This window comes from Orbicella franksi, chromosome 8 (assembly GCF_964199315.1).
Source record: "Orbicella franksi chromosome 8, jaOrbFran1.1, whole genome shotgun sequence".
NCBI lineage: Eukaryota > Metazoa > Cnidaria > Anthozoa > Scleractinia > Merulinidae > Orbicella > Orbicella franksi.
The window spans coordinates 15,062,550-15,086,971 of record NC_138152.1 but is presented as its reverse complement, the minus strand read 5'-3'; the positions used below and the strand labels follow the sequence as shown (position 1 = coordinate 15,086,971).

At 39.1% G+C, this 24,422-nt stretch overlaps 1 protein-coding gene and 1 pseudogene across 1 annotated transcript in view; one reads left to right on the top strand and one right to left on the bottom strand.

The window, feature by feature from the left end:
• The window catches only part of LOC145494747 (uncharacterized), a 28,324-nt gene extending 13,600 nt beyond the window's left edge, over positions 1–14,724 (bottom strand). Inside the window, exons 1-5 of the mRNA XM_081474320.1 lie at positions 14,350–14,724; positions 12,303–12,548; positions 7,408–7,716; positions 5,830–6,099; positions 838–1,071 (exon numbers count right to left, since the gene is read on the bottom strand). Of these exons, the coding sequence (XP_081330446.1) occupies positions 838–1,071; positions 5,830–6,099; positions 7,408–7,716; positions 12,303–12,548; positions 14,350–14,587 (1,297 nt within the window). The 5' untranslated portion in view covers positions 14,588–14,724. The remainder of the gene's footprint in view (positions 1–837; positions 1,072–5,829; positions 6,100–7,407; positions 7,717–12,302; positions 12,549–14,349) is intronic.
• A 2,193-nt stretch (positions 14,725–16,917) lies between these two features.
• LOC145494761 (uncharacterized) lies at positions 16,918–18,607 on the top strand (annotated as a pseudogene).
• The last annotated feature ends 5,815 nt before the right edge of the window (positions 18,608–24,422 follow it).

The window sequence follows — 24,422 nt, the reverse complement described above, 5'->3', positions numbered from 1 at the left end:
CTTCGGAAAGCGAAAACCCAAGAGACGTTACATCAAGGAAACTAAAAATAATGGTCTTCAAATAAATGATTATACTAGTGCACTGAAGCTATTAAAGGAGCGTTATTTAACATTTGTTCCATAACCTCGGATTGGACACGAGGTCAAAAAAAAAAAAAAGAGGTAACGATACTTCCGTTTATCAGTATTCAACATCAGTGAGCCAATGAAGTAAGTTTTCCTCAATTTTTTCTTAAATTATAAATGGAGGACATGATACGGACGTTTTCCTTTGATCGAAACGAAGTGATGGTACGAAATTAAAGCTGTTTAAATTAAAATTTTTGGCGCGTCTTTCGCTGAGTAAGTCAAAACGGAAGAGGAAGTCAGCGAGAAAAATGTTTTTCCAGAAATTTTTATTCAGGAGTTGTGGGTCCCGAAGACGCAGTACTTTATTTAAAATGCAATTTCCTGAAGTTGCACTACATAGCATCTTGGTGTACGACGATGTTTGACTATACTGGCTGTTTTCAACTCTTTGGAGCACGCCACATTCTAGCTGGCGTTGGTCGCAACGAAAAATCATGGAGATGCTTGGTTTTTAGCGGTCTGATGATCAGTCAAACTATTAAAAAAACACATTACTTTGAAAGCAAAGCAAATTCTCGCGTTCGATATCACAGTTCGGACCTAGACTGTCATCGGCCGTATCATACACATATTTCTTAAAAAATAGATCACAAAACAACTACCAATAAAATTTTTCAACGTTGTGTGTGCAGTTGTGCCCAGCTACTAAGGTCCAAGACTAACTTTTAAGCAAATGAATCGAAATAGAATAAAAGCTACGTCATTTACCCCAAGGTATATCAGTGTATCCTCCAAACACGTACTGTCCCTTTTTGATGATGGTAACCGTGTTTCGTTTCCCATCACACCTGTTGTGAAAGGTACTGGCAGCCCAGCCGTGAGTGGAGGCGCGGTAACACAGCACCCACCGAAGGTTCAATCCAACAGCAGGCGCCAGGAACTGCTTGAGGTGACTTTGATAAAATGCATTGCCAGCTATAATAGCTGAGCTCTTCCACAAATCTGAAAACGAAAGTTTGCATTCAACAAAATCTTTTAGAGTGAACAAAATAATTACAATTTATATCTTAATCTTTTCTACCAAGACTTTGATAAAGTTAATTAACACTGACTGCTTGCGATGAATAATGCCATGGAAAGATGTTTTAACATAAAGAAAGTTAAATCTAATTGCCTAAATTTTTTATTAGATTGCAGGGCTTTGGATAGTGTTTATCCATAGGATTTTTTTGAAATAGGTTTCTTAATAATTTACTGCAAATTTAGTCATCTAGTCGGCAACAAGTACCTCCCAAAGGGTTCGTGGCCTTAATTATCCAGATGGTATGGCAATAACTAGCTAAAATCAACCAATCAGATTGGTTCAATGCTAGTCCAATGCGTTCTTTAGTATTGGACAGGGCGCTTTCTCAAATGTTTCCGCAAGACCACTCTTAAAAGATTTCTTGTAGTTTTAACACTTATTTCAAAGAATTTAGTGGCAGTCCCGCTAAAACCGGTCCACTCGATTTCGGGACCAAAAATAATTTTCCTTCATTTTTTGTCAGTGAAAAGGGTTTGACACACATATATAAAAAAGCACTTTATTATTTTCCAATTCCTTATTTTTGCTTTGCTACGAGCCAAGATTGAATTTTGGCTGAACTGAGGTTGCCGACCGTGATCAGAAAGGCAAAATTCACCGATTTTGTGAAGCGTGCTACGTCGCCTAAAATGCAGCTCACGGAGTTTCGTTTTCACACAAATTTTAAGGTACATTCATTACTTTGACTGACGAAATATGGAAACTTTTCGAAAAATTCTAAGCTTACCAGCGAGGCTGGAAGACACCCTACTCCGAGGCCTTTGATCATCTACTAAAATTTAGCCAAATTTGACGGGGAAAATCTCAAAAGTTGGGTCTAAATGAAGCCTAAAATGCACATCACAGTAAATTTCATACCTTAATAAACCGTTCTATAAGTTCAAACCGGTGGGTATCTCCTTGGATTGCACGCGAGAACAGATTAAAATCTGCCATAGTCAGTGTGTTTACATAGCTATCGCTCGTGTCAAAGCTCATTTGCATAACCCTAGCACCCTGTGAAAATACATCTTCTTCCGTTCAGGTTCGTTCGTTGACCTTCTGAGTAGTGGCAAATAGCTTCCTTTAATACTTTTGTACACTCTAGATCCAGTTTTGAGGTGAAGGTTGCATTAAAGTTGATCAATTCTCAAGACTCGCGAGACTCCAAAAGTGAATAATAGCGCCGGTCTGCAGAAATTAACCGTAGCCGTCGTCCTGACCCTTCAATAAATTCTGCCGCAGATGTAGCACTAGGAGAAGACGAAAATCGTAAGTTTTCACTTACCGTTTAATGGCAACTGAATCCTGTTCTACTGCCAAGACTACTGGGAGTTTGAGGGCTATATGCCCGAATTTGAAGAGCAACAACAACGAACACTTGCCGGTTGCATCGCTGGGAGATGAACCTGAATGAACACGACACGCTTGAGTGGAACTATGTCTTGCGATGAATGATGGGCTTTACTTCGGTTTTATACTTGATGCTTGTCTTTTAGTATCTTGCACAGCTCATAAAATAAACTTCGGGATCCGTTTATCGGACCGTTTATACAACGAAAGCTGCACCAGCTTCGTCAAAATGTCACACAAGTTGTAACGTGACCAATTACCTGGGTTTTTCAGCCGTTTGGGTCATAAATAGGGTATCGAGTTTGGCCATTTTGGTTATAAATTGGGTATGGCTTTAGCACTCTAGTCTTGAATTGGGTATGTTTCTTAGTAGAAGCTACTTTTTGATCATTATCAATAAGACCTTCAACAAAAGCCCTTCATAACGTATGCTTAGGGCAACTGTGTCAGCCGCAACGGTCATAAATAGGCTATCGAATTTTTGGTCAGGTCATAAATAGGGTAGCAAAAAACGCAAATTTTGGTCATAAAGAGGGTAAGGGTTTTGGGAAGTGGGCCGCACACCCCAACTCAACTTTTCTGGAAGTACCCCCCCCTGGGCCAATTACCAGGGGCCGAGGGCAAATTCTCTACCCCGCGAGCGCCGATCATTAGATTTGGCAAGATCTTCTCATTTCAATATTGATAATGAAAAATCCACCCATTAATTTTTTGGACTAATGCAATCTTTTCAGTATGACCGAACGACGACAATCATTACACCTTTTCAATTTTTATCTACCCTCCCTCAGAAAATATAAGGAGTTGCTAACACATGAGGGCGGAGGAAGCAGACATTGACCTAAAATTCACTTTTCTTTTCCAGTTATCAGCCGTTCGTTTTTCATAGAAAACACAATGGAAGAAAATCAAAAGATGGGACCAAGAAACCTTCCAAAAAAACGTCCATATCGAAGCACGTGCAGATATCGAGAGGCCGATTTCTCACTTTGCGTTTATAGGACTACTACCGTTCCAATTTTTTTTTTCTGAGGACACCAGAATTATTGGTCATAAAAATAGTTTGTCTTTGATTTCTCCGCTTGTCGTCGTTCGGTCATACTGAAAAGATTGCACTAGTCCAAAAAAATTAATGGGTGGATTTTTCATTATCAATATTGAAATGAGAAGATCTTGCCAAATCTAATGATCGGCGCTCGCGGGGTAGAGAATTTGCCCTCGGCCCCTGGTAATTGGCCCAGGGGGGGGGGGGGGGGGGGTACTTCCAGAAAAGTTGAGTGGGGGTGTGCGGCCCACTTCCCAAAACCCTTACCCTCTTTATGACCAAAATTTGCGTTTTTTTGCTACCCTATTTATGACCTGACCAAAAATTCGATAGCCTATTTATGACCGTTGCGGCTGACACAGTTGCCCTAAGCATACGTTATGAAGGGCTTTTGTTGAAGGTCTTATTGATAATGATCAAAAAGTAGCTTCTGCTAAGAAACATACCCAATTCAAGACTAGAGTGCTAAAGCCATACCCAATTTATAACCAAAATGGCCAAACTCGATACCCTATTTATGACCCAAACGGCTGAAAAACCCAGGTAATTGGTCACGTTACAACTTGTGTGACATTTTGACGAAGCTGGTGCAGCTTTCGTTGTATAAACGGTCCGATAAACGGATCCCGAAGTTTATTTTATGAGCTGTGCAAGATACTAAAAGACAAGCATCAAGTATAAAACCGAAGTAAAGCCCATCATTCATCGCAAAACATAGTTCCACTCAAGCGTGTCGTGTTTATTCAGGTTCATTTCCCAGCGATGCAACCGGCAAGTGTTCGTTGTTGTTGCTCTTCAAATTCGGGCATATAGCCCTCAAACTCCCAGTAGTCTTGGCAGTAGTACAGGATTCAGTTGTCATTAAACGGTAAATGAAAACTTACGATTTTCGTCTTCTCCTAGTGCTACATCTGCGGCAGAATTTATTGAAGGGTCAGGACGACGGCTACGGTTAATTTCTGCAGACCGGCGCTATTATTCACTTTTGGAGTCTCGCAAGTCTTGAGAATTGATCAACTTTAATGCAACCTTCACCTCAAAACTGGATCTAGAGTGTACAAAAGTATTAAAGGAAGCTATTTGCCACTACTCAGAAGGTCAACGAACGAACCTGAACGGAAGAAGATGTATTTTCACAGGGTGCTAGGGTTATGCAAATGAGCTTTGACACGAGCGATAGCTATGTAAACACACTGACTATGGCAGATTTTAATCTGTTCTCGCGTGCAATCCAAGGAGATACCCACCGGTTTGAACTTATAGAACGGTTTATTAAGGTATGAAATTTACTGTGATGTGCATTTTAGGCTTCATTTAGACCCAACTTTTGAGATTTTCCCCGTCAAATTTGGCTAAATTTTAGTAGATGATCAAAGGCCTCGGAGTAGGGTGTCTTCCAGCCTCGCTGGTAAGCTTAGAATTTTTCGAAAAGTTTCCATATTTCGTCAGTCAAAGTAATGAATGTACCTTAAAATTTGTGTGAAAACGAAACTCCGTGAGCTGCATTTTAGGCGACGTAGCACGCTTCACAAAATCGGTGAATTTTGCCTTTCTGATCACGGTCGGCAACCTCAGTTCAGCCAAAATTCAATTTTGGCTCGTAGCAAAGCAAAAATAAGGAATTGGAAAATAATAAAGTGCTTTTTTATATATATGTGTCAAACCCTTTTCACTGACAAAAAATGAAGGAAAATTATTTTTGGTCCCGAAATCGAGTGGACCACTTTTAGCGGGACTGCCGCTTAACTTATAACGTTAAGGACTCTGTATTTTTACCTTCTCTTTGTTGAAAAAGTGAGACGTGATTACAGGTTGAGTCGCTTCTCAATCATTATTAGGTGCTTTTTATTTACGTTGTTTACGATATTTTTCTTTCTAGTCCGTGATCGTAAGAATATTTTAATAAACACTTTCAGTCCGGTTCTATCAAAGTTCTTATTACCTCGCCTTCATCGAGACCGAACGCGGAGAATATATATATATATATCGGCCTTTAATCTTTTCTTTAGGCGGACCTGGCTACGATTTGTACGTAAGTTGTTGTCAAGACCTCGGAAGGTCATTCTGCCAGCACTATCCCCGCGCTTGGGTAACAAGATATATGTATTCGGCGTGTTTTTATAAAGAAAGAAGAAATTAATGTTGAAGAGACAAGTTGCCCAAAGAATACCTAAATCATGTTAAACGAAAGAAGACCTTTAGAAGAAAGTTCCTATAAAAGACTCTCTTAAAGAATTGCAAGTACTACTGTTTCATGGGCATCGTTGTATTCATAACTTCATCCACAACTGCCTCTTACTTTGGTTAAAACGCAAGGTTGTAAGTGCAGTAACAGATCCCAGCTTGTTGGTGGCCTTGCATTGATAAGGACCAACGTCTTCAGGACTAAAGTTGGAGATTTTCAGTGTACCATTGGCAACAGTGGTTCGTCCTTGCGGTAACGGCACAAGTCCCCTTGACCAGACAATTGTTGGCGGCGGAAAACCAAAGGCTCGGCATGAAACGGAGGCTACTGAATTTCCAAGAACGTTTGTGAGCCTATCGGGGGTCTTAATAAACTCTGGAGGAACTTAATAAATGAAAAAAACAAACTTATTTAAAATTAATATTAACCATCATGGCCATACTATTCGTTTTAATCCAGTGCAGATATGCTATGTGAGAATTGGTTATAATTATATTGGACTACACTGGCCTAATACAATGACATCAGTAATCAAGTAGTGTAAAATATGTAGCACATTATAAATTTTTTAAAACACTTAATAAAAATACATTGGACAAATATCACTGCACGGGTATGCTAACCAAGACGACACCATTGAACAGAAAAGAAAAAAAAAAAAATGAGAGAACAAGGATATCTTCTTTTCAATTGACAGGCATGCTTCCTAGTTAGCAAGTTAGCATTTCCAAATGAGTTTCATGGACTTTTGACTTCATTTTGACGGGGATCAAGTCTATTTCCTAAAGTTTGTAATCAGCTTTTATAATTATAAGGAAGATACACTGTTAAGTTTAAAATTAACCCTCGTGCATACAAGGAGTTGGGAGAGGAAGGGGGGCGGGGTGGATGCAATCCCGACTAAAGGTTTTTTCAAAGTCTTGAAAAGACGGTTACGTTGATTCTAAGATGATGAAACTTTCAGTTGCTGTTCATTCATCCTTCGCGGAAATTTTGATATGTCAATAGTGTCCCCATGATTTTTGACGTTGCCACGGCAACTGCAAAGTTCCATGTAGGTCTAGCGAAAATCTGCCTTTTTGACATAATTCTACATTTTTTTTCCAGTTCTCCTTATTAAATAGCAGAGAGTTTTTTATAAGCATTTTGACTTGATTTTGTAATAATTTCCGCTATTTTTGACGTTTCAAGAAAAAAGTGAAATCCAAGATGGCGATCTAAGATGACCGAACAAGTGACGTTATAACAAACATAAATGGCATCATCTTGTAGAGTAAGCACAGAGCTATCTACTCAGTAAATGTATTACGTTGCTCCCTAACAGAACGAAATCGAGATGGGGGGTACTTACCATTTACATGGGAAAACCGGAAATTCCAGTTGGAAAATCAAATGGTTCGCGCCATTCCGTTTGGGAAGCTTCAGAAAATATGGGATGTGATTTGAGGTGATGCTATCTTTCTGATCTTTTTAGTCTCTCTCGCTAATGTGGATATACTTTATAACAATTCCCTCTCCCGCAACGTCAAATTTCATTGTTTCATGTTTATGCCTGAAATTTCCAACCGGATGATTTTTGTAAATGGTAAGCACCCGGGGTCTCCATCTAACCCCTCCTCCCTCCCTGTACCACTGTAGGGGTTTGACTTTCCTTGTCCGTCCCAAGATTAAATTCTGTTTCAAGAAACATACCTTCCACGAAAAGTTTCGCTACCTTTTTAGCTTGGCCCAGGACATTTGTAGCCGTGCAAACATAACTCCCCGAGTCATTGTATCCTGCACTCTTGATCTGTAGCCTATCATTTTGACCGTCCGTAGTCACCAGCACTGTTCCACTTGTTTTACTCCAGGATAAGCTAGGCTTTGGATTACCATCAGCTGAGCAGTAAAACGTGGCGGTCTGGTTCTGAGTTACAGTGAGTGACGTAGGAGATACATTTACATCCGGAACAGATATGGACTCTCCTGGATCACCTCTAGGTCCCGGATGACCAGCTGCTCCTGTGTTGTAAAAAAAAAAAAAACAAAAAGAAGGAAAAGTTAAACAATATTCGAACTCTGCATTTGTTCAGAGTCCCGGACATCTTCACCAAGCGAGCTTCTATACTCCGGGGAATAATTGTTTTACCTGCGAGATCTTTTGTCCGTGTAAATAGGCTCTCGTGCACTCAACTTTCCTCGCTGGAATCGAATTGGTCTAATTGCATTCAAATTTGTGAATCACAGACTGGCTTGCAATTAAGTGTCTTTAAACCAAAACCAATTAGACTATTTCGCCAATCTCAAAACGTAGATAAACCAAAACTAAAACTAAGGTAATTGCCTGATTATTTTCGACACTCAATGGAAAACCACTCTAACAATGAACTAATTCGGAAGCCATGTTTACATGGCTATACCCTGACTAAGAAACTGATATTCATCAAACAATTGTTTTTTTATTATCAACCATATAGAGGTAAACAGGTCCCAACTGAAATTAATCTTGACGCTAGTTATTTATAAGATAGCCTAGTGATTACTGTCAAACTAAGAAAATCGTCAACACCAGAAATATTTATGGGATGATATTGTGTAGCGAGGTAAAAGTCAGTTAGACATGAGAAATCACTAAACCGCAAACAGCAACGGTAACTATTTTGTGGTTCTGAGGTTTGCTGACGTGTCCTGAACTTCATTAATATTGGTCAGTATGCAATTGACCTCTCAGAACCAAATCAAAGTATTTACGATTTTCTGCGTATCCCAGTTAAACATGTTTTCCGAGTAATTTTCTATAGTATTGACAATTAGATTATGAGTTCGAGATTTCTATTCAACAATTATGTTGCGCTATGTGCTCGAGATTTCTTTTTAAACAATAGGGTGTTTCTAGTTACCCGGCGGAAATTTGATGTTCTTAAAACAAATATTTTCCTGAGAAGAGACGCTTTGAGGGTAGATATGCTTATTTTAAGAACATCGAATTTCCAAGAGGCAATTATCAGAGGGATAGTTCCGAGATATAAACACTCTATTGTCTTTATTGTTCACACAAAAATTTATTTTGCGCACCAGTTCAAAAATAATACTGAATTATTTTCAGCAGTCTTAAATGAAACACGTGAAAGCCAAATGTAAAATTTGAAACAGAAAACAGACAAAACCCACTTAAGAGTCCCTGTCCATAAATATGGAAAATAACTCGGCAGGGGTCGAAAATTCGATTTAGCTCATCTTTTAATGGTAGATAGGCTAGGGCATGACAAAAACTACTGGATAGTTTTTTTTGGCAAAATATCCTTTTATTTTAAAGAAATATGCAAATTACCAAATTCCGTTAAAATCGTCATTTGACGCACCATTTTATTAAACAAGTTTGAGAGCCTCGCATACAAAACCACATTATTCTTCCGTCTTTAAAACACCCAAATATTTGTGTGCAATGTTTAAATGTGTACTGGGCTGATTTTAGGGAATGTTGCGTTGTCTTTTTGGGTGCAAAATAATTAAATTTCGAAGACATGTATTCCATTTACTTAAAAGTACTTCGTACTGATATAATTAATTTTCACCATGTGCGAAACCTTCAAATGGATTGAGCGTCTGGTGGTTGAATCGCAAAAGGATGGTCTACAGATTCCTGTAAAAATTTCTTTGGGCGAATGATTGTGAGCGACGCGAGAGCTTTTCAAAGTACGTCAAAAATGCAAACATTTGACCATCCGTCGTCAAATTTCAGTTTACGGGTTAGACGTATATTTTAGCATGCGCCAAGTGACTTGACCTACATTAAGTTGAAATAGACACAGAGCTGATAATTTCGAAATGTTCTAACCTTATTTGCTGTAAAAGGCAGGTCCAAAGCCGATTTGACGTGTTTTTCTCACCATTCGTCGCACATAAAGCAGAAGTTTGCGTTTGTTAGGTTTGTGTACATAACGTCCGATGTACATCGCCAACAGTCATGGTCGAATACCGTGAATCTGTGACCCTCTTTCGACACATATGATCACCACTGCATCTAAGTCAAAAACGGCTGAGTCATTTGTAGATAGTTGCTTGCTTTGCACTACACCAAAATATTACGTTTGATGGTCATGGTTTGATCTATTGCTGCTTGAATCCTTGCTTGCAGCGGTTCCTTGTTTCTTTGGCACGAAATGCTGTCATCCCATTTTAGGAGACAGGGGTAGGACAATTTCTATCCTAATACGTAAGGCCCCGTAAAGCTTACAACCACTGGGAGCACACAGTCTTGTTGAGTAGGAAGAGATTAAATCAAGAAATGAAAAGAATGAATAGTTTACCATTGCCCCAGTTGTCATCTTTTCCTCGACCACCGCTACCGATATGCCCTGCGTAATACTGTAACGCTAAAACTCGTGGCTAGCTCTTTTCGCGCTGTGCAATTATTTTTGGTTTAACTTTACATACAATACAGTGGGCTACTCTCGGGGAAATGGGTGGTGACCGCTTAATAGGTGTTGTCCGCTTAATAGAGGTTGGTGTACCTTGAATATTTTTCACTATCGGGTTATAAATTTCTTGGTGAACATGGTGTCAATTCAAGACACCCATGATAGAGGTGTGTTTGAATTATCACTTGTCACGTTCTATTTGAGACTCTTATCCGCCATCGCCCTTTCCAAAACAAAGTTTTTAAATTTGGGGTGGCCGCTTAATAGGGGTAAAGACAATAGAGAGACCCTTATCGGAACGACCAAATGGTGGCCGCGGACGCTTAATAGAGGTAAGTGGTCAATCGGGGTTTTATTTACAGCATTTTACTGACAATAATTTTGGACTGTATTGACAACAGTCCTCTATTCTCTGTTACAAACATGCCGATGCCTCGCCACTAAGCAAACAAAATACGCCAAATAAAATGGCGCGGCCAGGGTTTGTTTACTCGCGTAATTACTAATTAAATTTAATCTGTTTTTTTCACGAATTATTTCCTATTTTTATTTCAGCCAGTTCTTGCTTCATTGATCTGTAATTTGTTTATGGCGATTTTTTTTTAAATTGTAGTGAGTACAGGAACTAGCTTTATCAGCTGTTGTCTGAAACATCAGAACGTACAACAAACGTGATTTGGACCGAGGCGACGTTCACTATAGAATACCGTGACAATTATATAAATATACACATATTATTATATATATGAACAGATAAACAATGAATAAATTGCTTCACTTATCCTGAGAATGATCTTTAGAAAATAGATCAAAATGTGCAACATATGCCGTGACAGCATTGCGTGACGAACAAATATAACGGCTGTAAGATTGTGCTGCGCCGACGCGCTTATCAGCAACGGTCAGCAATCGATCAAACGCGTTTTTTTTTGGCGCAGTGCAAAGCAAGGAACTATCTACAAACGACTCAGACGTTTTTGACTTAGATGCAGTGGTGATCAAATGCGCCGAAAGATGGTCAGAGATTCATGGTATTCAACCAATAATAGGTTGCCAGTAGGCGCTGTACAACGGACGTTAACGTTGTGTAAACAAAAGCAAACTTCTGCTTTTTGTGCGACGAATGGTGAGAGATCGGCTAGAAATACGTCAAATCGGCTTTTGGACCTGCCTTTTACAGCAAATAAGGTTAGAACATTTCGAAATTATCAGCTCGGTGTCTATTTCAACTTTACATAGGTCAAGTCATTTGGCACATGCTAAAATATACGTCTAACCCGTAAACTGAAATTTGACGACGGATGGTCAAATATTTGCATTTTTGACGTACTTTGAAAAGCTCTCGCGTCGCTCACAATCATTCGCCCAAAGAAATTTTTACAGGAATCTGTAGACCATCCTTTTGCGATTCAACCACCAGACGCTCAATCCATTTGAAGGTTTCGCACATGGTGAAAATTAATTGTATTCACGAAGTACTTTTAAGTAAATGAAATACATGTCTTCGAAATTTAATTATTTTGCACTCAAACAGACAACGCAGCATTCCCTAAAATTAACCCAGTACACATTTAAACATTGCACAAAAATATTTGAGTCTTTTAAAGACGTAAGAATGATGTGGTTTTGCATGCGAGGCTCTCAAACTTGTTTAATAAAATGGTGCGTCAAATGACGATTTTAACGGAATTTGGTAATTTGCATATTTCTTTAAAATAAAAGGATATTTTGCCAAAAAAAATTTTCCAGTAGTTTTTGTCATGCCCTAGCCTATCTACCATAAGAATATGAAAGAAATCGAATTTTCGACCCTTGCCGCGAAATTAAGAATTTGTCTGATTTTTACAGGCAGACACTCTTAATACAATTTCAATCATTTATTTTCTATAAGCCCGCTTGTTTACAGAAGAAAAAAGAGACGAGTAGTATCCATCCGTGTATTTTCCTCGGACGGGTACTATGGGCTAATAGAGTCTCTCGGCAGATGAACAAAATCACGCCACGTGATCAGTTCATGATGCCATGCAATGCTTACAAAAAAAAAAACAAACAAAAGCAACAAAATCATTGTATTAAAATTTGCGTAGAAACTGATCAAAAGGCTTATCAAAATGTCTAGAAACTGACGTGATCTCAGTTAGAGCAGAGCTTCAATCACAAGGTAACACGTGACTTAATCTTGAATACCTTTTTGGCCCTTGATTCCAGTACTTCCTTTCGGTCCTCGTTCACCGCGAGATCCTTCGCTTCCCTTCGGTCCGGGGGGACCTGCCACGCACACTTTGCCAGGAGAGAGACAGTAAGATTCCACTGATTCCTTCAAAATGGAGACCACATAATTCTTGATTCCGTCACTAAGTCCTTGAAGGGCATCAGGATACTGGCTGTGGGTCTTTATGCTGCGACGTGAAATTTGATCGTTGGGATGCATGTCTGTAGAAGCAATGTCATTTGATTATTTCTGTCAGTCGCGTGATTTAATTTATAGCTTCTTATGCGCATCAGCCTGTCAACTCTACTCAAACATTGATATACTAACGTCTTTTTTTTTTTTTTATTGTTTCTTATTCTTTCAATTGGGCATCAACGGTCATCGATGCTTGACATTCGTCGGGAAAAAGAAACAATAACAATAACCGATTGAGAACCGTCCGTTGGCGTTCACTGGTCACGTCGGCTTTAATAACGTTGGTACTCTGATCAAGGCGTGAATAAATTCCGACCATTAGTGGATGCAATCTACAACAGTCATTCAGGCAACGTCTGAATATACATTGGATTTGCATCGAATCGATCTTCTAATGCGAGATAAAATCTATGTACTGCGTAGAACGATGAAAAAGTAAGTCGCTTTCCCAGTTGTTCTTGTTTCAGTTTAGGTCGATGCAGTTTTCTTATACGAAACAGGATACGCAGGTCACTAGTCAATGGCATATCTCCATTTCAGGCTCAAATGATCATACCCAAGTTCAGTTGATTGCTTCAAATCCTAGCTTTTGCTGTGTTTTTAATCACTAGTGACTTCCTATCTTTCAATGTTGATATTTAAAACGTGCTAAGAGAAACATATTAAAATACCACTTTGTTGTGACGAAACAGAAATATGACCTCTGACTCGGTAAATAGAAATTATTTGATGACCGCATGGACTAACTTTGTGTTAGGTGGGTCTTTCCACGAAACAGATTTGTATTACAATCCACATGTGATAAAAAAAGAAGTCAACCCATCTCCTTTTATAATTCGCTCGTTTACTGCACAGGCAATACCTTGGCTTCAGCGGTGAACATTACCTGCACTGGCTATCAGTAAGCGAAGCATTAGGTAGCATTACCTCTGTATGCAACTCTTTCGTGGGGAGATGCAACCATTTGGAGGGGGACATTGAGGGTTCTTAACACCGCAATACCGCAAGAAGTTCGGAAAATACCGCAAGACTGCAATATATATCGAGTGGAAACGTAATGTCATACCCAAACGACTACTCTGAATGTCGGGTTTAGAGCGTTAGTAACCCGGGAATAACAATAAGCGAATTTGTTAATGAACGTTAAGTTTTGTAATTTTTTATTTAGACAAAATAAACAAAGTAGGTTACATCCATTGGCTAATAATTAACAACAAATAACTTACCCTTTTCCGATTGGAAACTGGAAAAGGCTCGGAAAACGTTGGAGGACTTGAAGGATATGGAGAATACCGTAATACCACAATTCGAAATTAAAATTACCGAAATACCGCAAGAAAAATTTTACAATACCACAATACCGCAAACCCCGATGTCCCCCTCCATTTGCAGCCTACTCGCTACTCAGTTGCTGAAGTCTCTGCTGAACGTCTTAAATTAACCAAAAGAAAACCCTTAAGCATTGATTTGTCATGAACATTCGTATGTAAGCATCGTATCAAACTCATTGCAGCCATGAAAAACATGCAAAGCTTTGCAACAATGCATGAATGCCTTGTCCATATAATGGCGGGGTATAGAATCTGCGGGACTATACTTTCGCCAAATTTGTCTCAATTCTTTCATCGCCCATTGTCAACAATCATGACTGAAAAAGACTACAACACTCGTGCTGACGTTTTACAGCGGCTGCTGGAGATGAGAAATCCCATAAACTTGAAAAGACGGACACTGTTCTGTAGATGGCCATCAAGAGCAAGCATATAACCTTCGCATTGCAATTGATACCGTCTCTAAGGGGACGACGACAACAAAACTTTTACTTACCACTGACAATATCAAAGCTCTCTTTCACACGGGATTGACGAGAAGCTTTTTCTTCTTTCAGAGCGTCTTTGATTTGTTGAATTTCCAGCATGAATTTTGAATCCACTGTCTCCATTCTCACGAACAGCGCGATCGTCAACAGAATGGCAGCAACGGACAAAATGGAGGACGCCTTGTGAAGATTGCCGCTACGTTTCGCTGTGGGCATTATTTTGCTCTCCTTTTCCCAGACATTCATCGCTCGTTGACGCTATGTTACGAGGGTAGACGTGAAACAGTTAGTAATTGCGTAGCGAAAGTCGTAGACAAATAATAAATCTGGGCGACTGGATTACATTACTGCAAAACTATCCAGCCGAGGATCCAGGAAAATGAGGAATTTGCCCCGGGAATTTGCCAAACAAAACAAATAGGTCAAACAGCACATGTCATGCGCTCACATGTTCGCGAATGGGTCACATCTTCCAGAAATCAAATTAAATTACCGCTGTTTTTACAGTTTATCTTGAGTTCTTCTTTTAATGATCTACAGCTGTCCAGCGGCTCTCAGTTTTACTGAGCGTTTTACGTAGGCGGTTTAACCTTTTTTGCGTTCGCAGAACGCAGTTCATAATCTTGGTTGTTCTGCGGTTTCAAGGGTGACTTCTTTTGAGACTTTTTCCTCGAACGTCTGCATTTTCTGCGCCATTTTGGATGACGTCATATGTCATAAGTCATGTGCTTAAAGCCTATCGTATTCTGGTACTTTCAGGAAGTCTGAGCATTTTGAAGCGGATTTCTAAAGCTAGAGACTACCTCGTGGTTTATAGGTTACTACTATATGTTCTCGAATTTGAATCGTCTTGACTTTAGGATGTTTACCACTGGAACACCTCTATTCCATTGGCTGTGGTTTGATTGCATTTGTTGATTATATCAGTTCCAGTCGTGACAGATAGCTCAGTCTTTATCGGGTCGAATATTGTTCCCTCGAATATTGTTTGGAATCGTTTGAAACGTACTGTGAAGGCAAGATTCATAAGAGTGAGTCTAAACAAGGAACGGCAATGTAAAAATACTTTCTTCTTTTATTCATCAGGGGAAACATTCGAATCAGTCGCTCGGAGATTGTTTACGAGCATGCGCACGCGAAGGCAAATGTTTGCTTGTATTTGTGCTTCCAGCTTAGAATAATGTACATAAAAAAACGCACACTTTAACAAATTACCTTTTACGCTTAAACCTTGCCAGTTAATGTTAAAATATTTAGCACCAAATAATGAAAATATTTTTGTGAGTCTACGGAAACTGGCTACTAGTTAACTGCTAGTTTTGATTACTACTAGTTATCTAACCTAATTTATCGTTAATTTTCAATTTATAGAGTTTTGCACGGCAGCAATGTTGCATGGCAGGAACATCAGATTCTTTTTTTCTATGGAAAAAATGTTCTTTCTAATGCAAAACATTTTCATTGTTCCTACCATAATACAACATGGCTGCCGTGCTATACTGCATGCGCGTTCGTATTTGTATCAGTCAAATTTGAGTAATTGTAAGAAGGGTAGTGCAATTAACGATTTGGAAATTCTTTCAAATTACATTCGCTAGCAAAAGGCTCGTGTAATTTTCAGAGGATTTTCAAACAGACTGACTGGTAGTGCAAATCCTTAATTAACTCCACTTGCATTCATAAAATATCCCAATCTGGCTTTGGCTGGGCCCTTAAAAAGTTCACTCTGTGGTTAATCGTTGTTATCATTTTCCTTTGTTCGCCGTGATTCATTTCTCCCAACGCCGTTGGTTTGTTTTGGTTTGTGTTAAAGTGCAACAAAGGGATCTTGTTATTTAACCTAATGCGATTACAGTATAAAATTACATATTTTAAAAGATCAGGGTGCTCGTCGGAAACTTTGAAAAGGGCCCCCAAAAGATAACAAGAGAATCCTGTCTTGTGGGCGAGGCTTGTAAATATTTTCACCCCTGAACACTAAGAGGTTCCAGTTATAAAACAACACATTTACCGCGGCCACTTTCATAATTTTTAATAGTGATAAAGACGATGGCTTCGAATACCTTCCCCTCGTAAAGTTGATAGCCGTTACAGCTGCCCTCTCCTAAAAAACAAATCGGAGAGGGGTAGCTGTGACACAAAGGTGATTTAAAAATAGATGAGTAACCAGGATAAGACATTTGGAAAAATAGAAAATCGATTTCTGGCTAAAAAATTGTTTAAAACGAGCTTTCGACGACCAGTCTGTAGTCTTTAACGAGTAATAGATAGAAAGCGCGAACGTTAAAATATATACTAAGAAAAGTGTGAAAAACAAAATTATAATAAAAACAATAGAAATGCTTGTGTGAGAGTAAAAAAATGCTAATGTGAGGTTCAAAATAAAATTGAATATTGTCTTGGTAATTGTTTCGTATTATTGTCAGCATGGTTCTTTATTGCTGTGTGCCAGGATTCCAAAGTTTTTCTAACACGAAAATTCCCTTGTCAATCACGCGTGCATTGTCAAAGTCGATGGAATGGTCGTTCAACCAGGCGTGTGAAGCAATGTTGGAACCTTTTTTTAAAGGTTTTTGTGTTTCTAATATGTTCTTTCTTCCTTGTTTGTAAACATCTACCAGTCTCGCCGATATAACTCCACGGACAATCGGCGCATGGGATCTTGTAAGCGACATTTGTTTGTAGTTTCGCGGGTGGTGTTGATTTCGGAGAAACACGTTCTTCTTGTAATGTCTTAAGGGGTCTGCTTGTAGTTTGTATTCCATTGTTTCTTCTTGAGATCTAGCAACATGTGGTTGAGTTCTCTTTCGATTTTGGCAAATGGAGATTTCTGGACGAGCTGGTAAGTCAAATGATCACTGAGTAAGGCTTCCATTTTCTCGTTATAATCAGATCTATCCATAACAACAAAACAAAGAACTCAACCACATGTTGCTAGATCTCAAGAAGAAGGATAAGATTGACGAGCCGACTCATCGTAAACTTCGATCCACGGACGCTGTTCCACCCGCCATACGAGGTTCTATTAAACATCACAAACCAGGTTACCCTCTTCGGCCCATTGTCTCCTGTATTGGTTTTGCTCTCTATAACACATCCAAATTTTTCACCGACATCCTGGCACCTATCCAGAACTGTAACGGCTACTCTGTCTCCACCTCAAGTGAATTTGTTGACCAAGTCGCCAATCTAGAAATTTCTGATGACGAAGCCATGGTTTCTTTTGATATCGTCTCACTCTTTCCTGCCATCCCAGTTAAGAAAGCTTGTGAATACATCAGAAAAAAACTCAATGAAGACACAACCCTACAACTAAGAACCAACCTCACTACAGATGATATTGTTTCTCTTCTGGACTTTACTCTCTCAAACAATTACTTCGTTTACAATGACTCCATCTACAAACAGATTCATGGTTGCGCAATGGGCAGCCCTGTTAGCCCTGTTGTTGCAAATCTCTGCATGTAGATAATCGAGGAAACAGCCATCACTGCTTCTTCGACACCTCCAAAAATCTGGAAGCGTCACGTCGACGATAGGTTTGTTATAATAAAGAAACATTCTGTCGCATCCTTTTATGACTCTCTTAACTCAATTGACCCAAAGATAGCCCTTACCATTGAACCTGAGAATTATGGACAGATACCCTTCTTAGACACCCTGGTATCCAGAAACAACGGCGTCATAACCATCGATGTTTACAGGAAATCTACTCACACAGACCGATATCTGGATTTTCATTCACACCACGAAATGAAACACAAGCTAAGTACTGCCGCCACTCTCCTGAATCGTGCTTCTAATCTCACAAGTACCCCCGAGGGAAAAGCGAAAGAATTAATCCACGTCACTGATGCTCTGAAATCGAACAGCTACCCACTATCGGTCATATCTAACATCTTAAAGAAGAAACCACCCCCGGCAATCACACCATCTCCAGAAGAATTGGTAGGGTTGTTCTTTGAATAGGCTGATCCTTCTGACTTACACGTTGGCTTCGCAGTTTTACCTTACATCAAAGGCCTAACTGAACCTCTCTCAAGACTTCTAAGAAACAATGGAATACAAACTACAGGCAGACCCCTTAAGACATTACAAGAAGAATGTGTTTCTCCGAAATCAAGACCACCCGCGGAACTGCAAACAAATGTCGTTTACAAGATCCCATGCGCCGATTGTCCGTGGAGTTATATCGGCGAGACTGGTAGATGTTTACAAACAAGGAAGAAAGAACATATTAGAAACACAAAAACCTTTTAAAAAGGTTCCAACATTACTTCACACGCCTGGTTGAACGATCATTTCATCGACTTTGACAATGCACGCGTGATTGACAAGGGAAATTTTCGTGTTAGAAAAACTTTGGAATCCTGGCACACAGCAATAAAGAACCATGCTGACAATAATGCGAAACAATTACCAGGACAATATTCAATTTTATTTTGAACTTCACATTAGCATTTTTTTACTCTCACACAAGCATTTCTATTGTTTTCATTATAATTTTGTTTTTCACACTTTTCTTAGTATATATTTTAACGTTCGCGCTTTCTATCAATCACTCGTTAAAGACTACAGACTGGTAGTCGAAAGCTCGTTTTAAACAAATTTTTAACCAGGGATCGTTTTTCTATTTTTCCAAACAAAGGTGATTGTTAAATATTTCCGGTCATATTTTTTTCGGCCAAATACACTAAAAGATACCGCGAAAGGTCCCGCTGTGGACCTTTTCAGTGTTTTGAGCCGTTGAGCGACCCTACGAGGTACCAATTTCCCGTCTTTTAACGACCCTAAAAGGTAAAATGAGCACCCCCGTCCTGGAAACACTCCGTGTCACAATAGCAGGGGAGACTTTTGTCTGATTGGCTGAATTTTTACCCTGGCACTCAGACTCTTGCTGAGCGCGCGCTGCAAAAATCTTATAATCAAAGATGGCGTCCAATAGAGCTAATTCATCATTGACTTTGCTTCGTCGCTTGTTCTAGAATTTTAGGTAAATGTTGTGGTTTTTTGCTTTGTCTTCTTTTTCAGAATGGCAGGAAAATGTAGGGCGGAAAAGCTCAAACTTTTCACAGGTTACCGTCTTCGCTTTTACTGGCGAGCAACTGTCTCTCTCTTGGCTTCTTGTAGCTGGTTGTAGGGTGGAAAAATGTTCCGCAACAAGTGCAAAAACGCGTTCTAACAGCGCGTATGTAAAGTTTAGAAAAGGGGTAGTGTGTAGAAAGTGCTGCTGTAAGTTAAATAACAAGAGTGCAAGGGTTTTATAGTAATAAAGGAGTTTGTTATATCTTTTTAATTTATTCAATAGATGTTACATATCGATCTGTAAAAATTGTACTTTCCACTCTGAATCTTTCTCTGTTGTTATTTGCAAGATAGGGAAGTTATATCAAAAATAGCATTGAGGTACACATAAAGTGAGCTTTTGTACTAACCAATTTCAAGCATTCCTTTTATTTAACTATAATTACAAGTATTATTCCATTACTACATACAATTAGTGCTATTGTGTTTGAAAGCAGAAACTCTTTTATGGATAGCATTTTATCTTCCCTTCTTCAGAAAAACAGTTGTCACAAAATATTGCTTGCAAGGACCGTTGTTGCTTTCAAGAATATGTGTTTTTTTTTGAGAAGAATGATGAATACGTGTGATGTAACACAATAATGTTCAAGTGCAGGTTGATAGATTTATAAAACATTCATTGTCAGAAAAGGTACCATACAACAAACATCAAAACAATTGCCACCTTTCGAGAGGTTTGTCTTTCCAACGAATTAAATCATAAAAAATTTAAATCATGCACAAATAAATGTAGTGGACTGTAGTGATATAATTATGTTTATATCATTTGTTTCATTTGGTTTGAGAAAAGTGGTGCAGCTAGTGGAAGCTCTGATAAGTAGACACTCTCAAGACCCAATGGCCACTAGGGGTGTGAGGGATGAATAAGGGATGCCCAGCTAACTACAAACATTGTAAATACAAGAAATACCGCCATATTAAATAATCTTTTTGTTCTACTACCTTGTACAATGCTGCGATTATGGCCATAACTGAATACAGTACTGTATACTGCAGTATTAGAACTAGCCATTAGTAATAATTAAGAGCAAATCATAATTCCAGCAAAAATTACTGCAACAAAATGCAGTAATACAATTTACAAAATTGTGTTTGAGTATTTTCCACTGTCAGGCCCATCGGGTGTCTGCTGACACGAGCGTAAAGTAAAGGAAAAGACTAAATCATACTCCCTCAAAGTGTCCAGGGGTCCATTTCTTGAAACCCCTGGAAACTTTTCGGGCCCAAAAAACCAGTTTTAGTTCATCTGTATCCAAAAACAGAGAGGTGTATACGCCCGAAACCTCTTGTATGAAGAGAACCTCTGTCCATATTAACATGTGAATAAAACAGTACTGTAATCATAAGGTTTGAGATTTTGCTGCAGGTTTCCGGGTGTGAAAACATTTCGGGACCTTCGAGAAACGGGCCCCAGGGCAGCTTATGGGAATGCCCACTTACGGGGATGAGTAAATAAACAGCTTGTTTGGGAGTTCAAACAGAGTTTTGTGAAGGTTGTCGTTAATAGGATTGTCCGCTTACAAGAGTGTCCATGAATTGATAATAAAAGCTTAAGACAGCTTCCACTGTAAGTAGACTAGCCATGGCGGCCTAATGGTCAGATTGAACTGTCTAGCCTTGGCTGGTTTCATTACATTGTGCTCTTGGGTAAGACACTTTACCAATACTCCTGCAATGCTTCTCTCCACCCAGGTGTATAAATGGGTAGCACTGAATTTTAATGCTGGGGGTAACCCTGCAATGGACTGGCACCTCATCCATGCTATGGAAACAGGGATGTACTCAGGCAGTATGGGGCACTTGGCCTGACACCAGGCGGTGTTGGACACGGTTCACGTGACAGTATTCGACCAATCATATGTCGTCTCAGCCGGAGCAATGGCGGACACATTTTTCGTTGCGAATGGAAAGTAGATTGTCGTTTCTCGACCGATTTCTGCACTCATCATGAGAATCAAACGAACCTTTTCTAGGAGCTGCTAGTGTAATATCTAGACCAGTTATACGCCAAGCCTCAAGTGCAGGTAAGCAATTTTTGCATCAGAACTAGTCAATGGAAATCATGCTGTGTTGAAAACGTTTGTTTACCACACGCGCTTGACATGGATATTCTTCTGGTCGTTTGCAGGACAACAGGGATCAGTATTGTGAATTTTTTTGTGTGAAACTTTAGTTCGAGAGTTGAACTTTAAGAAAAGACCGGCGGGCCCAGGTGGGCCCCGCCGTTTTAACGGTCAAAATTGGACTTGAAGTTGGGGCATTTTCCTTGATTTGTCATATGTTCGCGGGAGTGATTGTGTGATTTTTACCCGTTTCATTTTGTGGCTCGGCTTGTTCCCTTTACATCTTAACGTTTTCTTGTTATGTTTTTTTTTTTTTTTTTTTTTTTGTAGTGCGTATGTCATCCGTTTGTTTGGCCGACGTTCAAGAGTTTTGTATCCTGCTTTGGATGCTAGTCCATTAAAGATATCATCTCATTTACAGTGAATTTTCCTTATCATGATCACTGCCTGTCTTGAATTGTTATCTCTGACAGAAATTTACTACTCTTGGATCGGATGTTATTGTTCAGTCATCTATGGCTGATTATTTTTGATCTCCCACTTCTTATGCTTGTTTTCCTTTGAATGTTGGTAGTAGCGGGAGACTATACATCAACAAAATTAATAACAAGTGTTTCATGTGTATAGTTACGCATAATTGTCAACCCACCAGGAGCAGAACGAACCAATGTGTTTGAAGCACATGCTGAATTACCCGCTGGTATTTTAAAAGACTATGGGTTTGGAATTAACTTAGTTATATTTCCCAAGAACTAAATTTATCCACTTACACTGTAGTGATCTAACAAGGAAAGCTACAGCATGCTGCTGTTTAGGATATCAAATTTAGAATGGAATAGACCAAAACAGAATACATAATAACATAAAGCAAGTGACTACTTAGAAAGCTGCATGGCAATCCCGAGTTTTAAGAGCTACTGCAAGTGTTCAATATAGGGCATCCGCTTGTATTTTAAACTGTTGTTACAATTTAGTTATCTAAGTCAAAACATCTCACTATAGATGATCTAGGATACAGCTACATGCTAGATTATTCTGAATTCAGTTGGTCACAGTCATTACGAGTCAACAGGAAGAAGTGCTGTGGAGACTGTTTTTGGCAAAATATTTAACAGCCAATGTAGGAAATGTTAATATCGGTACATGATCACTGTGTTGTTGACCACAGGACTTGCAGTAGATAATAAAGTTTAAACTGATAGATATTTCAAATGACCTGCATAGCACTGTTCTGGGTAAGAAGCTCCCTTTAGTTTACACAAGTTACATAGAACCTTAAACATCAGCAGAGTTGTGATATGAGGACATGCAATGAAGGCACAGGACCATGTGCAATTCAGTCATTGCTAATTGACCGTGCCTATCATTCACAGTCTTCCAGTTTACTAATTTGTAAGTGAACTTAATGTTGGCTGCTGTTTCCAGAATGTGGTTTTCGTGCTATTTTGCTGGTTTTTTGTTGTGCTTGTCAGTACTTTACAAATATTCAGTTTAAAAAGCATACTTTGGAATTGAATTATTATTTGCAAGTAAATGTAAGTCAGTTTTTTTTTCACATCTCCCATCTGCAATTTTAGCTGCAACCACTTAAAATAGCATGAGGTATATTATTTGTCGAAAGCATTCATTTCATGTAACTCAACCAAACTTTCTTTCCATTGAGCCTGATTTCCCTTTTACATGGCCTCACATGTACTGAGAACCCAGGAATGGACACGTGGAGCAGATACAAGTTACATCCAACACCTAAGCACTAGGCGAAGAGAAATCTCAAACTCTCATCAGTTTGAACATTGATATTGACAGTGGCAATGTCTGAGGCAAAGTCATTTGGAGACCTTTTACTTTAAACACATTCAAGGAACTAGTTGAACAAGACCAAAATCGTGTTATCCCATTGTCTACAAAATAGATCCACACAGTACATACTTAATCTTGAATTTGTAAGTTGAACAAGAATTTGCTGGAAGTGTGATCTGGTACAGGGGACGTATACAATTATTTTTTACCACTTACATTAAAGCAAAACATACCCTATTTCTCCCATTAAGATTCTAGTTTTTTGATTCCATTTATTGCAAATCATTTTTGTATTTTGAAAGAGCCATAGCTCATTAGCAAGTTATTTATGATTCCTTTTGGTTAATCAGGAATTACAGCGGGCGAAACTCGATTAATCAAGCTTAACACAAGTTTTCAAGGACAAAACATTGCTTTGATTTCAAATTATTCAACCCTTTTCTTCGTAGGTTTTACTTCTCAGCTCTCTTATCGTCGAACGAAAACATAATATCTGTCAACAACCATGTTGTTGGCCAGCGATACACTGATACACTTCACACACAAGTCGAGATATCTAAGAAGGATAGTGCCGAAGGTAGGTTCAATTCCGACAAGTTAAGATCGAATTCGAAGAGACCAGAAACGGAAATAATTTATCTTTCAACCGTAAAGATTCGACGAACCGCGAAGCTTCGATTCCTAAAATCATCTGTTTAGCACTGAAAATGGTGGCTTTGTAAATCGACCAGAAGTCATCTACAGCTATTACTTGGCGTGCGGAACATTTCATGTGGATGTCATTCCAGATTTCTTTCAGCATCGGATGCGAGCGAACCTCCTATAAGTTATATTTCGACGTCACCATCAGCGCGCGGAGATGTTTGCAGTTCAGCGATCAGATGAAAATGAGCTACGGGGAAAATTCTCCCGGCATGCTTTGCGAGTCGTGTCCAACACCGCCTGGCCTGACACAGACTTTACTAAGTACCTTGCCATCCATTTGAGCTTTTAGAATTCTTCTGAGATCATTAGTGAGCCATATGAGAAATAAAAGTGACAATATTGTTTTGCAGAGAAAACATATAGTATTGAAATGGTTCTTTTCAAGACCACTCAAACTGCTCTTTTCAGAGCTATGAAAACAAACAAAA